Genomic DNA, 19,420 nt, shown 5'->3' on the forward strand with positions numbered 1-19,420 from the left:
TTTAAACCATGGAAATTGGCAAACATTCTAAGTCAGACTTTTCTCCCCAGACAGCTGACATTTGCCAGCACACGACAGGATGAATATAGAGCTATGCATTCACAAAATTTTTATGAAGTAGATGAATTTTAGGAAAGGCTTTGAAAGAAGGAAATAAATATTATTGATACAGAAAAAGATAGTTTCTTAATTTAAAGATAATAGAGGTGAAGCAAGAAGTGGAGGGAGACCTAGGGAGTTTAAATATGCTCTTATGGATGCCTGTAATGACATGAAGAGAAAGCAGCTCTTTCTTTCTCTTTTTGTTTCTTGTGTGTACATGTGTGCACACGATTGGAAATGGAGATTGCATACTAAATTTAACTATGTGTACACACATTAAAGACTTGGCATACAAGATTTTTCTTTAATCCAGCAATCAGGATGGGTATATAATCTTTTACATAATTGCCTATGAAGCCACAAACAAGTAATCCATACTCCAGTAAAGTTGGTAAAGCTGACCTATACCTAAAATAGCTCAGAAATTCAAAGACCAAATTTTAGTTCATTTGAACTGATGCCTTGGTGTATGTAGTATGACCAATAATATGTGAGGAGTGCCACCATTTTATCAAATGAGCAGGAATTCACTTCAAAAAGAAAATTTCCAGAATCATAGCATTTTAGGTCTGAAAGAGACGGTGGGAAACCTACAGTACATTATTTCTCAAAATGTCTTTGTCAATCAAACATCAAAATCAGAAATGACTGGTCTTCTTTTTAAAACCTAGAAGCTTGTTAATACCTGAAACCCACCCCAGACCTGATGAATTGGTAGGGGCTTAAGAATCTGCACATTCTATAAACTCCATACATGATTCTGTTGCAAGCAAACGTTAGAGAGTGAATAATCCAAAGCTTTTATTTTATAGATTAGGGAAACAAACAACGAAGCTGTAAAAGAGACCCCCCCAACAAGTGAGACCACATAGTAGGCATGATTTTACACATTACAATTTTTTTTCTCCAAAATAAAATTTTTTAAATCCAGCAATCAGGGTGGATATATAATCTTTTGTATAATTGCCTATGAAGCCACAAACAAGTAATATGTATGCCGGTAAAGTTGGTACAGCTGACCTACACCTAAAAATAGCCCAGAAATTCAAAGACCAAGTTTTCATTCCAAAATTTCTTATTTTGGAGAAAATAGAAAGCATGTCCTTTGTTCAAAGAGACAGTTAAGGAACAACACAGGACTTCAATGAAAATATGTTGTTTATGTGTGTAGTTACTAGTCAGTATGCCCCACCTCGCCACAAATTAGTGTGGTTACTCTAAATTGCTAACATGAAAATCTTAACCTCCTACTTCTGAAGTTATTTGGTTTTAGCTACTCAACTTTTTTTTTCTAGGTTTCCAAGTTTGCTGTTTTGGGCATGATTTTAGAAATATAATTATAAGTTTGATTTCAAACTTCTGACCATGTAATCAAGCACAGACTGGTCATAGTGGAAAATATACAATTTTTAGCTCTGCCTACATTGACAAAAAAAAAAATGGCTGGATCCACATCAATTCAACTTGAGTGCCATGTGTTTACAGTGACAGTTTCTCCCCAAAAACGCAAAAAAAAAAAAAAAAAAAAAGAAGATCCATGCTGCTGTAGTACATGTACATAGGAGTGTTTGAAGCCAGCCCCTCCAGCAGCACCTTACCAACCATGTCTGTGCTTTTATTTATGGATCCAATAAGACGACTTAAATATCCAACTCCTTTTCCAGGTAAAAGTTTTTATTATGTGCAATGCACTGTTAAACAGGTGAAGAATAAGCAAGTTTAGAAAAACAAAAAAGCCTAACATGAAAAATTACCCGCATGGTGTCCACTTTTCCTGCTCGGTTGCAATACCCGATGGATTATTTATTTATTTAGATTTGTGCTGTCCCTGAATCCAAACAGCAGCCTCTTTAGAGTAACATCTGCTCCAGACATTGCTCCAGGAATATAAATCCCGACTAAGAGGTGGGTATTTAAAGCTGTAAATGATTTTTTATTTTTACAATAGCTTTGCAAAAGGAATGGAGGTGTCATGTCATCGTCGGAGTTTTCTTAACAGGATTTAATCTTAATGCCAAACTAAATCCTTTGTCTAAAGCATCAGCAGAGTTGTACTTTATTTTCCCCATAGTATTAAAGAGGAGGGCTGGTGCAGGCACAGCCACATGACATTGCCTTATCTGTTTTGTCTGTTTGTTTTCTGGAAGAATCTAGGAATGTGCATAAATACAATTAAGGACAGTATCTACAAACTGGAAGAAAGCATTTCTATTCTCTTAAACTTCTAAATCAAAGCACTTAATGTTCTGATTTCCAGCAAGACCTTTCAATAAATGGAAACCCGACCCTTGGGTTTGTGTTTTGACTCTTGATACAGTTATGAAAGACGCATCAGGAGATGGCAAGTGGCTGCCAGTACTTCCTTTTTTTCTGGAATATTCTCTAATTCTTGGTGTATCAAGATGGAAACTGGTAGGCTTGGAATAGATGTCCCTTTAAAAGGCTCCACTAACAATACAAGAATATTTTTTCCATACGCAGTGACGTGGGTGGGTCATGGGTGTCTCAATGACAGTAACGTTCCCGAACCCCGGACCTTAGCTGTCATTTCACCTGCGTCGTCCCGGACGCCATTTGGCTGTTGACGTGGTTCCGAGCCAACAAATAACGCCAGCAGCCCTCGCAGATCCACGCCGGCCCGTCTCTCCGCCGGCCCCCTCCTCGCAGTGGTTTCTCCTGCAGCTCCCCTGGGCTCCGCGGCCAGTAGTGCAGCCCGTGGAGTCGCGGCTTTGCCCTTCTCCTCTGGGTGGCCCCAGTGCGCGGGCTGACACTCATTTAGCCGGGGAAGGTGAGGCGAGTGGAGGCTGGTGAGGAACTTGCCGCCCCCAGCAGCGCCGGCCGGCTAAGCCCAGGGCCGGGCAGACAAAAGAGGCCGCCCGCGTAGGAAGGCACGGCCGGCGGCGGCGGAGCGCAGCGATGGCCGGGCGAGGGGGCCGCGCGCTGCTGGCTCTGTGCGGGGCACTGGCTGCCTGCGGGTGGCTCCTGGGCGCCGAAGCCCAGGAGCCCGGGGCGCCCGCGGCGGGCATGAGGCGGCGCCGGCGGCTGCAGCAGGAGGACGGCATCTCCTTCGAGTACCACCGCTACCCCGAGCTGCGCGAGGCGCTCGTGTCCGTGTGGCTGCAGTGCACCGCCATCAGCAGGATTTACACGGTGGGGCGCAGCTTCGAGGGCCGGGAGCTCCTGGTCATCGAGCTGTCCGACAACCCTGGCGTCCATGAGCCTGGTAAGGGCGCTGCCCCCTGACAGCCCTGGGGGCATCCCGGAGGGCGGGCGGCAGAGGGTGGGACTGGTGGCGATGGGGGGAAGAAGGGATGGATGGGCCCGGGGTGCCTCTTGGTAAAAGGTATCTAAGGTGGAAGGTGGGAAGTGGGGGGAGGGATGGAAATGGGGAAGAACCCGACTTAGAGCGCCAGTGGCCCAATTTCTGCTTTCCTGTCCCATCCCCCGCAGCACCAATCCCATCTCCCCAGACCTTAGGCCACCCTCTAGTAAGTATAGGCTTGGGAGGCTGGGGTGGCGGGGCATGGGGGGGTAGCAATACAGAAAAAACAAATCCTGAAGCACGCAACCCCAGCGGTCGCTCTCACTTTGCTGTGTGAAAAACCCGAAGGAATGATTGCAAGTCCCCAGCAAGGGGGTTTGGTCTTCCTTGCTGAAAAGAGTAGAAAGATAAGGTGCAGAAGGCAGTGATTTAGAGGAAAGGAGAACGAGGGAGAAAGAGTCATTTATCATTTTTTCTCTAATTTCCAGAGGACCAGTTTATTGGCTCTGTGTACCCATCTCTACCTGTGTGTGCATACGTATTAGGTACACTCGCTGCTGTGGATGCTTGGGGAATCTTAGGGATATTGCCAATCTGGGGTGGTGGTGTATACAAACACGTTGGTGCCCATCTTCCTACCAGGGTGAAAAGTGGTTTCTGACTTTTGAAACCAGATTTTGAAACCGCACAAGGCCTCTCCAAGGAAAAGGGAGTATTCCATTTTCTCTGCTATAACCATTTGAGATGAATAGTTTGTGATGGGGTCTTTATTCCAACTGATGTTTACAAATAACCATCTGTATTCATCTTTCCTAGAAGTACGTTAAAGCACGTTTTGGTTTATGTTAATTGTGATGCATTTAGTATTAATAAAGAGGTATTTAAAAATGTTCTTGGGACTTTTTTTCATTATGTTTCTGCTTAGGAAATAATTTGGGCCTGGTCTTCTGATAATCAAGGTACAGCTAAAGTAATCTGTGCTAATAATATCAGCATGGGATGCTTAATTTTTGTTTAATGACAAAGCAAGCAAGAAAAGTAGGCTAAAAATTCTCAGTGCAGGGCCAGTATAGTTTTATAATGATACATAAGAACCAAACCAAGAAGGGATTAAAATAGGTGATCAATAGACATTTTGATCTTCAAATATATAGTAGATGGTTTGATCAAGAATAAATCTTCAGGAAATATTTCTTACCTTCAAATAATATAAGAAATAAAGGTTTGTGTAAGTTTGCTGTCAAAATTCTAAGATCAGATCCTAGAAAACATTTAATATTAACTACTCTGTCTAGCAGGATTCAGCATGTAGGATTGGACATTTTGAAACTTAGTTTCATAATGTTATCTGAAGAAAGGGAAAAATTTACAATGTGATAACTGATTTTCAGCTAAATCCAATAACCAAAGCCAAGATATCCTAGGCACGGTTAAAGCTAATGTAAGTATTTGTGACTCTCCTGCTGCCTACTTAATGAGAACCCTTTGTTACTCTATTTTGTAGATTGATCCCAGAGTTTTTTGCATTGTTACTTCAAGAGATTATATGAAAGCTAATGTTTAACTTTTTGTTGTTTCAAATTTGGAAATAAAATTTTAAAGTGATATTACAGTTAGAAAGTGATATGCTTTAGAAAATGAAAACAATGATCCCTTTGCTTAAGTATCTGGAATATATAGTTCATCAAGGTTTGCGAATCCTTCTTTTCGATTGCAAGCTGTATGAAGTGGGGACCCTGACTCCAGCACCCAGCTCATGTTTGGCACACAGCGGGCTTGAATATACATTATGAAATAATCTACATTATGGAAAAATACTGAATATTTAGTATGGAAAAAATGAATCCATCAATAGCTGCATAACACAGTGTATTAAAATGAAATGTTTAATTCTTCATACATACAAAATACGTTGATTGAATTCCTCTTACAGAGACAAACTCGGAAGTGTTGTACAATGTGTACTTTACAATTCCTTTTTAAATGAAGGAGACTCTAAGTCTATGGTATTACTAATAGAATACAAAATGTCTCTGTCCCTTATATTTTTAAAAGTAGGAATAAACTGTTATAAACCAACACTAACAAAACTACAAGGTGATATCCCCCTCCATCACCTTTTATGAGGGTCAAGGAGGTTAGAAATCTTCAGGAAACTAGTAAATATAGAGATCTGATCAGTATACAAGTTTGATGGTGCTTGTGTGAATTAACTTTAAGGAAGTTTGGATAAAGGAAAATGTTCACCATTCTTAAATGGCTTTTCAGTTTCTTTTAGGTTAAACTATTTTAAGAAGTAAAAAGGAATACGGTACAAGTGAGCTCATTCAGTGTTTTTTTTTTTTGAGCACCTGTATACTCAGTGTGGACCAGACTTCTGTGAGTCGTGCCTCTGCACGACCCATAGAAGATAACACAGAAGATAGTCCCTTGCCCTGAGGGGAATAGAGAATTGGGAGCTTGAAGAACAGCATAAAGGGATGTGAGGCTGCAAGATCGGCTTTGGGAGGACTGGAGAAAAAGACAGTAGGGTCAGCATGTCAGGGAGACTGGATTATTGAAGAATGGATGACAAAAGACAGGAAACGTACAGTTTGTTGACATTTACAAATTCCAAAATAGCTGGTATAGATATCTGTCTTCACTAGGACCCCTGCTTTTGAAAAAGGGCCAACTGTCTTTACTATTTTCACCTTTTAAGTACCTTATTTTTTGTTTGAAATAACATTTCTGATTCAGCTTTAGGAAATAATATTGAACTTAAGAAATGTGTTTACTTGACTGAAATTTTGAGGTGAAGTTGCTCATTTTTGTTTTATTTTCCAGCAAGAGAGGTGTCAGATTTGTTGATTAGTTTTCTTAATCTAGATTCTTTTCCTGAACATTAAAAAACCAGTGGATTTCTAAGGATTTAGTTGTCGTAACAGAAGAACTCCAAGAAAATACAACAACATACCCACATAAAGCCCTTTCTTGTGGTAGAATCAGCAAGCTAGAGGTTTGCTTCGTTAGACTAGCAGTTTTGGGACAGAGATGTTTGTTGATACAATTAGCTCTTTTCCTGAGCGGAAAGAAGTGATCTTTATACATACTTGGTACAGGACATGGGGTGTAGTTGAGCTTATCTCCTGAAAATGACTCTCTTTGCAAGATGTTCAACATTTGAATTCATCAAAAGGCAAAGCAAATTCCATTTTGAATTGGTCATCGAGGAATAGCCAAACCTATTCTGTGATGACATCTTAGGAATCAGCTTGATTGTTGACCAGCTGAATGTTGGGTCTCAGTCATCATTTTGTATCACTTCTGAGGTCTGCAAAAATCTGTTGAAAGAGGGTTGTGAGTAGCAGCCAATTTTAATAAGCAGAACCACAAATGGTCCTGTCACTGGTCTCATCTTCTCAGACATTGTTAAGTCTGGACCCCAGATGGGTTTCCTCTACACTGGGAGTTAGTGTTTGTGGCCCATTTGGAACTGGGATGAAGAATGAGCTTAGACTAGGCTAGGGGCTGATTCTAAGTGCTCAGATATGCCCCATTAGATATCATACCTGCTAGGCATGATCATTTTTCCCATTTTTCTTTCCTTTTACTTAGATTTTATACTTTTTTCTTATTTCCATGCTTAAGGACTCACGTATTCAAACCCAAATGTATGCCTTCCTAGGCATGTATATCCGTCATCGAAATACAGTACTCATAAAAGAAACCTTTATTATCTTATGTTTAAGTAATGGATTCTGTGTTCCCAGACCACTCCACCCAGAGTTAAATCTGAGTTAAGATTAATTTGCTTAAAACACTATTTCTTTTACATGTAGTTCAAGATAGCTTTTGGGAAGTAAATCTGATTTATAGCTAAAATGCTATCTCAAAAACATTCTTTAGAGCAGGATTTTTCTTTCTCAAAGGCTGGAATGATTATTTTGGACGTATTCCTCTCTGAATCTGTTAAAATTTAAAGTGTATAAATGCCAGTGTGTATTTGCCAAATATTGTGATGGAACGTTTAATGCTGGCAAAGTTTCCACACAACTTAAAAAAAGAAGTGTGGATTTTTATTATTTGTATGGCCTCTTTTTATAGCAGATTAGTATGTATTAGTGGCAAATGGTTACAACTAAGTAACACCTTAAAATTCGTGAAGATAGATGTTAGATCCTAGAGAAGAATCTGGACCTACCACACATAGTCAAGAGTTATTTTTAGACCTGAATGAGTCAACACAGCTTTTGCCAGAAGTGATGTTCTTGATTGACTTGTGATTGGTTAATGGAAGAGAAGGCAAGTTGGGCTTGCCCCTACACGATAGCCTTTGCTCAGACAAAAGAGGCAGCTTTCCATGACAACTGATTTCAGAGGTGGCAGACAACTCATTTGCTAGTAACTCCCTTACCGGCTTACCATAGGGGCGAAATCCTATTTCTAAATATTATTAAGAAATATGAAATAGCTCTTGTAACGGGTGAGACATTAACCTAGCTTTTCTCAAAGTATATTCCATGGAACATATATTCAGCACGGTTTGATAGGCATTATGTAAACAAAGATAAACAGGTTTGTATATTGAAAGACTTAACAGAGCTCTTAATAAGCTAAGGTACATTTCAAATCTCCAAGTTAGATTCGTACTATATAAGATTTCCCAGCCTTTTACCATGGGATCTCCTCCTCTCCCGCTGGCTGGTGGCTCACACCTGGTTGAGGCTGGAGGAGTGCTTAAGGCTAGGAGTTTGAGATCTGCCTAGGCAACATCATGAGATCCTGTCTCTACAAAAAGATAAAATTAACTGGGCATGGTAGCATTTGCCTGTAGTCCCAGCTACTTGGGGGGCTTAGGAGGGCGCTTGAGCCCAGGAATTTGAGGCTACAGTGAGCCATGATTGTATCACTGCACTCCAGCCTGGGCGACAGAGCGAGACCCTATCTCAGAAAGAAAATAACAACAACAACAACAATAAAAAAGAGAGCTTATCTTGGAAGTAGTGTTACACTTCCATTAGCCCATTATCATTCTTTATCATAGTATTAAAGATTCATTTGTCACAGGAGACTGGATGTAGAACAAAGAAAAAAATGATTCAGTTGGCAATTCTCCAGCAGAGGGCCTCATACAGGGAGCTCTTCAGGGATAGGGAACATATGTTTTCCATTTTTCCCCTCCATAAACAGCTAGTGTAGTGGTTTGTGTAGAGTAGGCTTTTAAGTTATGCTTAGAATCAGAGCATGATTCTGAGGCAATGAGGCAGAGGAGAAATAATTTCATTTGCTTTTTCCTCTCCCTGTCTTATGGAGCTGAAAAGGACACATAATTTTGATGAAAATGATTAAAGTTGGACAAATGCATCACGATTCTTCTTTTATTGTTGAATAGCTTCATGCCTTTAACTTTTGTTCACCTCTTTTCCTTGTGTATGACAAGGGAATACGTTAAGAACTCAGAACTCACAGGATCGCTGTGAGGCCAAAGTAGTGTAGTATATAGAAACACATTTAATGAAGTTGCTTACATCTGGTTATTAAGAAGAAATGCTAATTTGTAAATATTCTTTTTTTACTTTCAGTTGGTCTGGAAACTGCTCCATGGCCTTTAAGTCATTTAGCGTAGGCACTCTTGGCTGGCATGTCACGTGAGATCTGCCTCCACCAATCCTGCGGAATGCTTTCCTCTTAGAATGCTGTTGCACAGGCTTAGTTGATAGCCCTGAAGGACTTTTTCCCTCTTCTTACTGTTTTCTTTGTTCACAAATGTTTGTTTTTTTTTTTTGAGATGGGGTCTTGCTGTGTCACCCAGGCTGGAGTGAAGTGGCACGATCATGGCTCACTGCAGCCTTGAACTCTAGGGCTCAAGGTGTCTCCCTCCTCAGCCTCCTGAATAGCTGGACTACAGGTGTGAGCCACCACACCCTGCCTGTTTGCCTTTTATCAATTTTAAAATGTGGGACATTCTTGCTTTTCTTCAGTTTGATATGATGATGAACAATAATCATCAAGCAAGCTTGAATCAAGCAAGCGTCACTCAATAGGAACAAAGTGTGTGTCAGTATTTGAGAATGTCTTTATGGTTGTTTCTTTAGGTAGCCAAATAAATCTAGGGCAATATCAACATTTTCATTGGCAATCTGACTTATTTTTCTAAAGAATTTATGATGAAACTGCTCCGGTCCTGACTAACTTAGTCTTTTACAGTCTCAGCAGAAGCAAAAGCTCTTTGAAACCTCCTTTCTCCCTGCTCCCTAACTTTCTTACCCCTACTGGGGCTCTTTCTTTATGCTTCCATATTTCTTTGGAGAGCTGTAAAGAATTACAGTGTGGACTTTGATGTCAGGGAACTTGAGCTCAAATCCTGAGGCTTCTTATTTTTAGCTGAGTGTCCCTGGGCAAGTCAATTAACTTCTCTCTACCTCCCAAATTCATCACCTATGAAATGACAATAATGTGATGATTAAATGAGGTGGTAAATATAAAGTTCTTAATTCAATATGTGGCAACAATTATTATTACCTCATTATGGCATTTTCCATTGTTGGTCTACATGGGATAAATCTATAGACAAAACACAATCCCGGACAAGAAGAAGCTCCTATAGCTCCTGTAGCTTCTTGTGCTCTAGGATTGTATTTTGTTTATATATATTTTTTAATTCCAAATGTCTAGTATTATGCTTGGGATATAGTGGCCACTCAGTGAATATTTTTGAATAAATGAAGTTCCTCAAATAGGCAAAGATGCATGTCATAAAACAAAGCCATGTTGGTTGATGTTGACATCATGCATATTAGCATGCCAGAAGTGTGATAACAAGAAAGGATAGAGATGGTACTTTTCTTTTGCATATGCTTATTTTTTGTGTGCGCTGAATCCAGTTTTGCATAATGGAGAAATACACCAACGTGAATTACATGTCTTTTCAAGTTTCAGTGCTGAACTTGCTGTGTTTGTTGTCTCATATAACTGGACTAGTAAGGGGTTCTCTTCCTTTTGGAAGCGAAGGGTCTTCAGACATCTTAGAAAGTTAAGCTGCTTTTTAAGTGTTAAATACACATTTTAAAGATAATTGGTAAGCATTTATTTCATAAAATTTTGACCTTTAAAAACGCTGCATGAGACCTGAGTGTTAAAAACTAAGAGCTGTGTGGGTGTTTTTAACACAGAAGATATGCATCTCCAGGTTTTCATTTTCCTTTTTCTCATGAAATGGTATTCAAATTGTGCACTTCGAAATGCCACAGAGGAGGAGGTTTATCCGAGCTAGGTGATGGGTCAAATGAACTTAAATTTGAAACATGAGCTAGGTGATGGGTCAAATGAACTTAAATTTGAAACATGTTTAAATTTGCCCTTTTCTTTCCTTCCCATTAATTACTGGAATTGCCATGAGTCCGTTGCTCTGTGAAGGTTTCTCTTTCTTTGAACATTCAGGATATGGTGTTTTGTAAGTGATCTAACAGCCAGCTTTCTCTAATAAAACATGGCCTAAGAGAAGAGCCTGTTTGTGTTACTAGTGTCTTTTATGATTTTCAAATGATTTACCCACTTCTTTAACTGTCCCTAGATGAGTAATCTTTGAAGGGTAGGGTGGCACATGTGGAATATTAAAGAGATGGCTCTTAAGCAAAGATAAATGAATTACTTATGATAATACACCGTGGAACAACTTTCCACTACTGGTAAATATTTTGTTTTCTACAGAAATCTCTTTACTATCGAATCATTGCTAAACGTCATAGTTCTATAATAATCCCATTTGAAGACATTTCATTTCAAACACAGGCTGATTATTTTAAAATGGATGCAAATTGTTTATTTTCTAAATAAGCCTAAATATAACTTAAATTCAGGTTGCTAAAAAACCTCTTGCTGGCCGGGCGTGGTGTCTCACACCTGTAATTCTAGCACTTTGGGAGGCCAAGGCGGGCGGATCACGAGGTCGGGAGTTCAAGACCGGCCTGACCAACATGGTGAAACCCTGTCTCTACTAAAAATACAGAAATTAGCCAGCCGTGGTGGCACGTGCCTGTAATCCCAGCTACTCAGGAGGCTGAAGCAGGAGAATCGCTTGAACCCGGGAGGCGGAGGTTGTGGTGAGCGAGATCGCACCACTGCTCTCCAGCCTGGGCGCAGAGTGAGACTCTGTCAAAACAAAAAACAAAAAACCTCCATGTTGGTCAGGCTTGTCTTGAACTTCTGACCTCAGGGGATCTGCCCGCCTTGGCCTCCCAAAGTGCTGGGATTACAGGCATGAGCCACTGCGCCCGGCCCCCCAAAATTTCTTGCTGTGGTTATGCATGTCAAGGTAATTAGAAGGAACAATAATTATCGCATTTATTTGCTCAATGTAGGTAGGCAACTCCTCATATGTTCAGATCCCAAAGTGATGCTGACTGATTGGACCTATCCAATTTCTCTTCCTATATAGGCAAAGGTATTTAAAATCATAAAATCTTTCCTTCACTATGCAGCTGCTAGTCACTGCCATTGTGTAACGTTTTCTCCAAGAAATAGCTGATTTCTAGAACTCTGCTCAAAATTTGCACAAATCATAACCTTTAGCCATGAGTTTAGGGTAGTGAAACTTCAATATAAAGATCGGATTGTCACCTTCCTGACCCATGTCCTGAATACCCTTTTTCCCTTTCTTTTTTTAGCCAAGTGGTAATTTGTAAAACAACCTTTCTTCATAACTATTATAAAATATTACTGTGTGGCATTCCACACTGAAATTAACTTTCCAAGATGAAAATGTAGGCCTTTTTTAATAGAACTAATAATTTCAATGTAATTTAGGGAATATTTAATGAACACCTACTATGTCCATGCCATTTTACTTTACCTGCTGGTCACCATTTGAGGCAATGCCATTGCATTTCTTGAAATGTGTTATTTTATTTTTTGCTTTGGATTCACTCTTTCACACACATTGAGCTTATATTGCATACTGTATAACCAGTGGATACATTACTTGATTCTGCATAATGCCTGCTGCATATGATGCAGGGGTTGAAGGCTTCTCTGTCTTATTCTTAATGTAGGAAACACAGAAACAGTATCTGTAGGGGAAACTACTGAAAATGTTAAAGACATTTGCAAAATGAAATACTTTTTGTCCTTTTTGTGTTTTAGTTGCAGTGCTGGACATCTGATTTTAAAGTACAACAGTCCTATTCAAACATTTTCATTTGTCTCAGATCTTGACATTGTTCAGCACAGATTTTTTTTCTTTAAGTTTACTGGAGGAAACCAGTCTTATTCATTGTGGGGACTCAGTAAATGTTAAGCCAGATTTTTAACATAACCAGCATCAGGGGAATTAAGTTAATGCACTTTTGGAAACTGCATTAACTCCACAAAATCAACAAGACTTTTATAGAGCTCACACAAAGAGAAATCAGCTGCTACATGTATTTTCTCAAGAGTCAAATTCAGTTTTGGGAAAATGCTAAAGCCATAAAAATACATAGATAGATAAATCTCATGTGAATACTATTACATAGATATATAATGAATGATACTATGTAGCTAAATAGACTAAAATACTATCTAGACATGTAGGTTTTATTTAGGGTTCGATGACGGCAAGATAATTGTGAATGCAGAAGTCGTCTTTGTTTTAAATTTCAAATTAGTTTAACTATTTATATTTATAGATTTCACTCCTATCTATAAAATAGCCTTTGTTTTTCTTGTTTTTACTTCTACTCATAGCTATTGTCAGGAATTGAGAGTTTTTTCTTTAATCTGAGTGGTTGGTTCTTGTAAAAAATATCATTTCTCAAGAATGTTTTTTTCAGGAAGTTTTCTTGGGCTATTATTGTTCTCTGGGTTTTTAAACAGTTGGGCTAACTTTGCCTTTGCTTTCAACAGAATGCTAACCAGATAGCTTCTGAGATAGGTTACAACTTCATGGCTTAAAGTATTGGTTGTGCTGGAGTTGTCGTTCTCCCTGGAGAACAGTCCTTGAGAACTAATTTCATAGCCAGATATGCTAAAACTGTTAGAAGGTTGAGGTGGCTTAGCGGCCATTTATAAATTAAACTCTGTAAAATTATTTGGCAAATGAATATTATTAAATGCCACTAGCATAATAAATGAACAAGACCAAACATCTAGTGAAAATTATAATTTCAATTAGATTTAGGACATATTTTATAATGTCAGTGCTTTATTTTCACAGTTGCCAAATTATAAAGTGAAATGTCTTCTCGTTTCTTAAGGAGACATTTTCAAACTTGTCTGTCTTCTCCTGGAATCAAGATAGTGACCGCACATTTCAGCGTGAACTGTCCGGTGCACGTCTATAGTAGGTTCTCGATGTGTTGTTGAAAGCGTTGAGTGAGCGAACACTTTAGAATGAATGACACACATATTAGATCTAGTTATGCACACTTTGCCAAACCATAGGCATGCATGCAAGCACACCTGCTTCTCCAGCTGCAAGGCAAGTAGTTATATCAATACGTAATTCTGCCTTCCTTCTAGAACCATGACCTTGAGGAGAGGTGGCTATCTTTGGCAGATTAATTACTGTATCCACAGTGCTTGGCATGTATATTTTGTCACCAACTGGGTCTTATGTTAATGTTCCACTCTAGGCTGGTCGTGTTTCTTGTTCTGGTCTTTTCTATATTGAGCCCTGGTTCTGTGTTACCTTCAGTCTACTCAGTGAGATGCAGGTCCTCATTCTGTTCTTGCATTTAACATTAATTTCTGCATACAATGGGTCAGACTCAGTACTTAAAATACGGAGGCTTCCTCCTCTGGAAGAATTTTTGCCGCCATTTCTTTATTCCAAATGTATGAGCTGCAGAAAACTTTAGAGGTGTTGAACATGTGCAAAATACCTGATAAAAATGCTTCTATGTGTTAATGCATAGGAGGAATTCTATAAACTTTCCTCAAATTAGCCTCCTTCAAATTAGAATAACCTTTGGGTTGAATGTTATTAGATACTTAGAATGGTCTCCCCAATGTCCATAATGGGTTAGTTTCAGTATTCCACTGGTCAGTGTAGCATTGGGATTAGTAGCGTTTTTATATTTTCATATGTATGAGTAACACACATTTTTACTGTACTTGTCAAACCCGTTTCAATTTCTAATTTCCTCTCCACTAGTTAACTATGGAGTGAACATGAGAAACTTCATTAAAAGAGTATATTCATTTTACTCATGTGTCTAAATTTTTAGGTTGTATGTTGAGGACAACTCTAGGTTTCTCTCCAGCAGTGAAAAACATGAACTATGTGATATTTTTAATATTTTTGAGATCCTTTTCTATTGTTTCTAAACTTCTGAGTAGGCTTTTTTATATAGATTCAGAGTACTGGATAGATGGGAGTGAGGGCACCTTATGCCATTTTAACAAACATTTTCCCTTCTCCTTTGAGTGTATTTCAGTTTGCACAAACTGTATCTTAAAAAATTACACCTAATTTTCAGGGACATCAATTCAGTGTGAGGTATTTTTCCTGGATAGTTTTAAAACTGTTATTTTTGTTGCTGTTATTATTTTAACATTAAAGCTGAACTCATTGGATACTATAATTTTGTGACCTCTGTGTACAGGGAAAGTGAATCAATGAGTGCATTTTTTAAATGAATGTACAGAAGAGTGAGACTTGTTAATATTTTTTCAAAAATTCATTGGACAAAGCTAATGCATTCATGGGCTCCATAAAGATAGTAGTATAAGGAAAACATTCATACCTCTGCCAACATTTCCAAACGGCCAAGAAGGCTCCCATTCGTGGAACACGTTACATTTTCCACAATGTTCTCAGCCCTCAGACCAAGGTAGTAAGAACGCTTTATTATCAAAAAGGCCCTACTAACAACTTGCAGTGTAAATCATCCTAATTGGACAGATCACTGAGAAAAAACAAAGACATTCATTCACCAGACATTTGGAAATTCCAAGTAGAAATGCTTTCAAACCAGGCCACATTTGGAAATCAAACTCTGAGTAGTAGAGGGCTGTAAGCGAAATACTGTATCTTTTATTTCTGTATGTGTGATTATATTTGTAGCGTGAATGTACTTATTTAACAATAATAACTAAGTGCCTCCTATATGAGTGACATTCTGCAAATTGAAGAGGTATTTCAAAAGGGAGCAAGAAACAACAGTATTTTACCAAGTACTTTGTATGAAGGTATTGACTCTGATTCTTCAGGGAGTTATGAGAGAGTGGTCTACAGTGGAGGGCTTTCAGAAGGAGGTGGAGCTTTGAGCAGGACTTAAAAGATGCATAAGATATGGAAAGTCAAAGAGAGGACTTTATTCTAAGCTAGTAAAAAATCATTCACATTTCTTGTGTTTTTTTCTTCATTGTTCTGAATGTGGTGACATATAAGCATTCAAGATACATTGTGCCAGATAATTATGTTCCATTAACATGTGAAATTTTCATCTACAGAAAATTTTTGTTTGGAGAATGCAGTTTTGGGGGTGCTGTGCTTTGGGGCTGATTTCCCTCATCAAGACAGTAAAACTATTTGGGATGGAGAATACTAATATAAATATAATATACTTATATATATAGTATATATATAGTAGTGGATATACTAATATATAGTGTATATATACTAATATATAGTGTATATATAAGTATATAATATATATTTATATATTTACATATAATAGTATGTATACATAATATATAATATATCATATATCATAAATATGTGATATATGTATCTGTAATATGTAATATACATATTATGTATATTATGTATATAACATATGTAATATTATGTATATTATGTATATAACATATATAATATTATATATATTATGTATATAATATACATAATATTATGTATATAATGTATGTATATATTATGCATACATATTCAGAGCTAACCTTTGGGTATTAATGAGAGTTGGAGTCCAGAGCCTAGCATATATGTAATATGTAATATACATATATCATATATTTACAATATATGATATATTATATACATATATCATATATTTACAATATATGATATATTATATACATATATCATATATTTACAATATATGATATATTATATTAAATATATGTATATATTATATTAAATATATATTTATAAATTATAATGGAGCTTATACTTATATATTATATTTATATTACATTATTATGTAATTATGTATATTATGTATATAATATATATCATGTATATAATATATATGTATATATTATGCATACATATTCAGAGCTAACCTTTGGGCATTAATGAGAGTTGGAGTCCAGAGCCTAGCATATATGTAATATGTAATATACATATATCATATATTTACAATATATGATATATTATATTAAATATATATGTTTATATTATATTAAATATATATTTATAAATTATAATGGAGCTTATACTTATATATTATATTTATGTTACATTATTCCATTACTATAGTATAAATATTATACTATTATAATGATATTATAAATATAATGAAATGTTATCCATATTTTATTATATTTATATATAATATCATAATGGAGCTTATCCTAGTATAAGCTCCATCCCAAATAGTTTTATTGTCTTGGTGAGGGAAATCAGCCTCAAAGGACAACACCCCCAAAACTGCATTCTCTAAAATGAAAATTTCCTCTAGATGAAAATTTTACATGTTAATGGAACATAATTATCTGGCACATATATAGTCTGTTATAATATATCACATATATAAATAATATATATATAAATCAAACATAAACAGTTATATAGTATATAATTATAAGTAGAATTATATTAAGCATATACTAGATTATATTGTAATTAGCAACAATTGATTAGTAATCATTATACTAATTGATATCAGCCAGATATCAATTTTGATACTAATCAAAAGTATTGATTAGTAATACTTTTCCTCCCTAGGTAGCTATTATTGAGTACTCTCTAGTAAGCCATGGAATATAAAGATGTTATGTAATTTTGATTTTGTTAGGCTAATTTCCAGCAGTTAAGTATAGTTCAATTAGTGTTCTGTTTTGACTATGTAATTCAAAAACTATGTTTTGTAAAAACCCACAAAAATAAGAACAAGAACAAAAAAAGCAATGTCGTTTGAGTTATTGAAGGAGAATTCAGCCCATAGATTTTCTCCATGCTTTGGCAGCTGTTTTAGAGCATTCATCCAGCTGCATTTGTCTAACACTTGAATAATGATCATGCAGTTTGTCAGATGCTTTTGGGAGAGAAATTCACTATGCAGAAATATTTAGTATTTAACTAATTTTTCCAATTATAGGTTTTTGATTAGAGTAAATTTATTTTGAATTACTCCTGATGTTAAACCCAATCTTCATTAGTGTTCCATAGAATTGTGAAACATTAGAATTATAGTTTTTTCCTAGCTAGAAGGAGCACTCTCATTTTATAGATGATTAAGTTGAGCTTCAGAAAGAGATTAAACAACCTGCCCAAGGTTTTGAAGCCCAGGAGGCTTGGAACTCATTTTCTGATACACAGTTGGACACTCTTCTTAAAGTATTTCCCATAACAATGTACACAGTTGGAGAAAAGAACATAACTATTTCTTATTGGTCATGGAGGGTCATGAGCTGTTTATGTCTGTGAGGGCGTTACTGGAATGTAACTTATCAGTTATGTTTTCAAATCCTTAGAGCAGAGCTTCTTGACCTGTGTGCTGTAAATGGGTATGGGTGTGCCGGAGGTGGATGGACAGGGCCTAGGGTGGCAAAAAATCAGGAAAGCATTGAAATAAATCACTCCAGCACACTGTAAGTACATACAGAAAATGTTATTTTTCTTGGCAGTAGAATCCACTCTCTAGGAAGAAACAAGCTTTTGTTGGAAGACTGCTCTGATAAACTTTTTGGAGGGCTGGGCCTTCAGGAAGGCTGAGGACCTAAACTGGATAAAAGGGAGAGGGACATATTCAGAGGGTGTGTAGAGAGTCAGAGAGAGAGAGAAGAGAAAGACTTAAGGGCTGGTGGCTCAAGAGAAACTTTGGGGAAACAGAAATAATGGATGCGGACATCAGCAGATCTACAGTGCTCCATAATGATTTGTGGAGTAAATTACTTTGGGAGATGGGATGAAGTGCTTAATCTTGCTTTGAGTTAGGGACTGGTAAAATCCAAGATTGCCCAAGGAAGGACTGTTCCATATAAGTTACAATACAATTATGAAAACTTATTAGCAAAGATCAGATACCTACTATACCACAGTGCTTCTGCGAATAGATTCAAGTAATTTTTTGAATTTAAGCCTGGCATCTCCCACATGACTGACCATTTAGGAATCCTGGTCCTAAGAGAACATGACCATTGGGAGTGGGCCTCTGGGAAGGGTGCTGTGGTGTGCAAGGGCAACCCTCAGTTATGTGCACCAAGCAGAATGAATCATGTGTTGTGTCACAGGAAGTGAAGGGTGAATAATATAAATAACTAAAAATGGGTGAGGTTTCCTGTTAAAAAAAACATACTCGTGTTGATCTGTTCATGTGTCCGCATTACATTTCAATGTGATTGAGTGGGGAGGATTGCTTGGGCCCAGTAGTTCGAGACCAGCTTGGGCAAAATAGCAAGACTCTGCCCCATTAAAATTTTTTCTTACGTGAAAAATGTTATTTGTGCTGAAGGGGATCACATATTTGTTGAGAATGTTTTCCAAACCAACAATCATCACACAGTTTCTCAAAGGACGTTATTTCCAGGTTTGTAAAAGTTTTATGAAACTTATTAAAATGTTTAAGAATCATTGATAATATATTGCATGTTTAATGAACAGCCTTTATTAAAAAGAAGAAATATATAAAGGAACTATATCCGGAATGAAGAGCCTCCTTAAATGATTGGACAGAAAATAGTAGCATGAATTACTGTAGGAATTTAAGAATATATGATATACGTGTGAATGACGTTTTTTTGTTTTGATTTTTGTGCTATGAAAAACTCTACCAAAATGATTAGTTGATGAATTCTGTTGGTAATTTATAGTCAGGATATTAGCAAGCAAAGTATTCCAAAGTCTTCTGGCTGATATTTGTGTGAAAGGGTGTGTTCTCATATGAGCAGGAAATGGGCTAATAAGGCAATGAA

At 37.2% G+C, this 19,420-nt stretch overlaps 1 protein-coding gene across 1 annotated transcript in view; it reads left to right on the forward strand.

Annotated features, from left to right (window-relative positions):
- Window positions 1-2,666: 2,666 nt before the first annotated feature.
- The window catches only part of CPE (carboxypeptidase E), a 117,476-nt gene continuing 100,722 nt past the window's right edge, over window positions 2,667-19,420 (forward strand). Inside the window, exon 1 of the mRNA XM_055276329.2 lies at window positions 2,667-3,325. Coding sequence (XP_055132304.1) covers window positions 3,019-3,325 — 307 coding nt within the window. The 5' untranslated portion in view covers window positions 2,667-3,018. The remainder of the gene's footprint in view (window positions 3,326-19,420) is intronic.

This window comes from Symphalangus syndactylus, chromosome 4 (assembly GCF_028878055.3).
Source record: "Symphalangus syndactylus isolate Jambi chromosome 4, NHGRI_mSymSyn1-v2.1_pri, whole genome shotgun sequence".
NCBI classification, from domain to species: Eukaryota; Metazoa; Chordata; class Mammalia; order Primates; family Hylobatidae; genus Symphalangus; species Symphalangus syndactylus.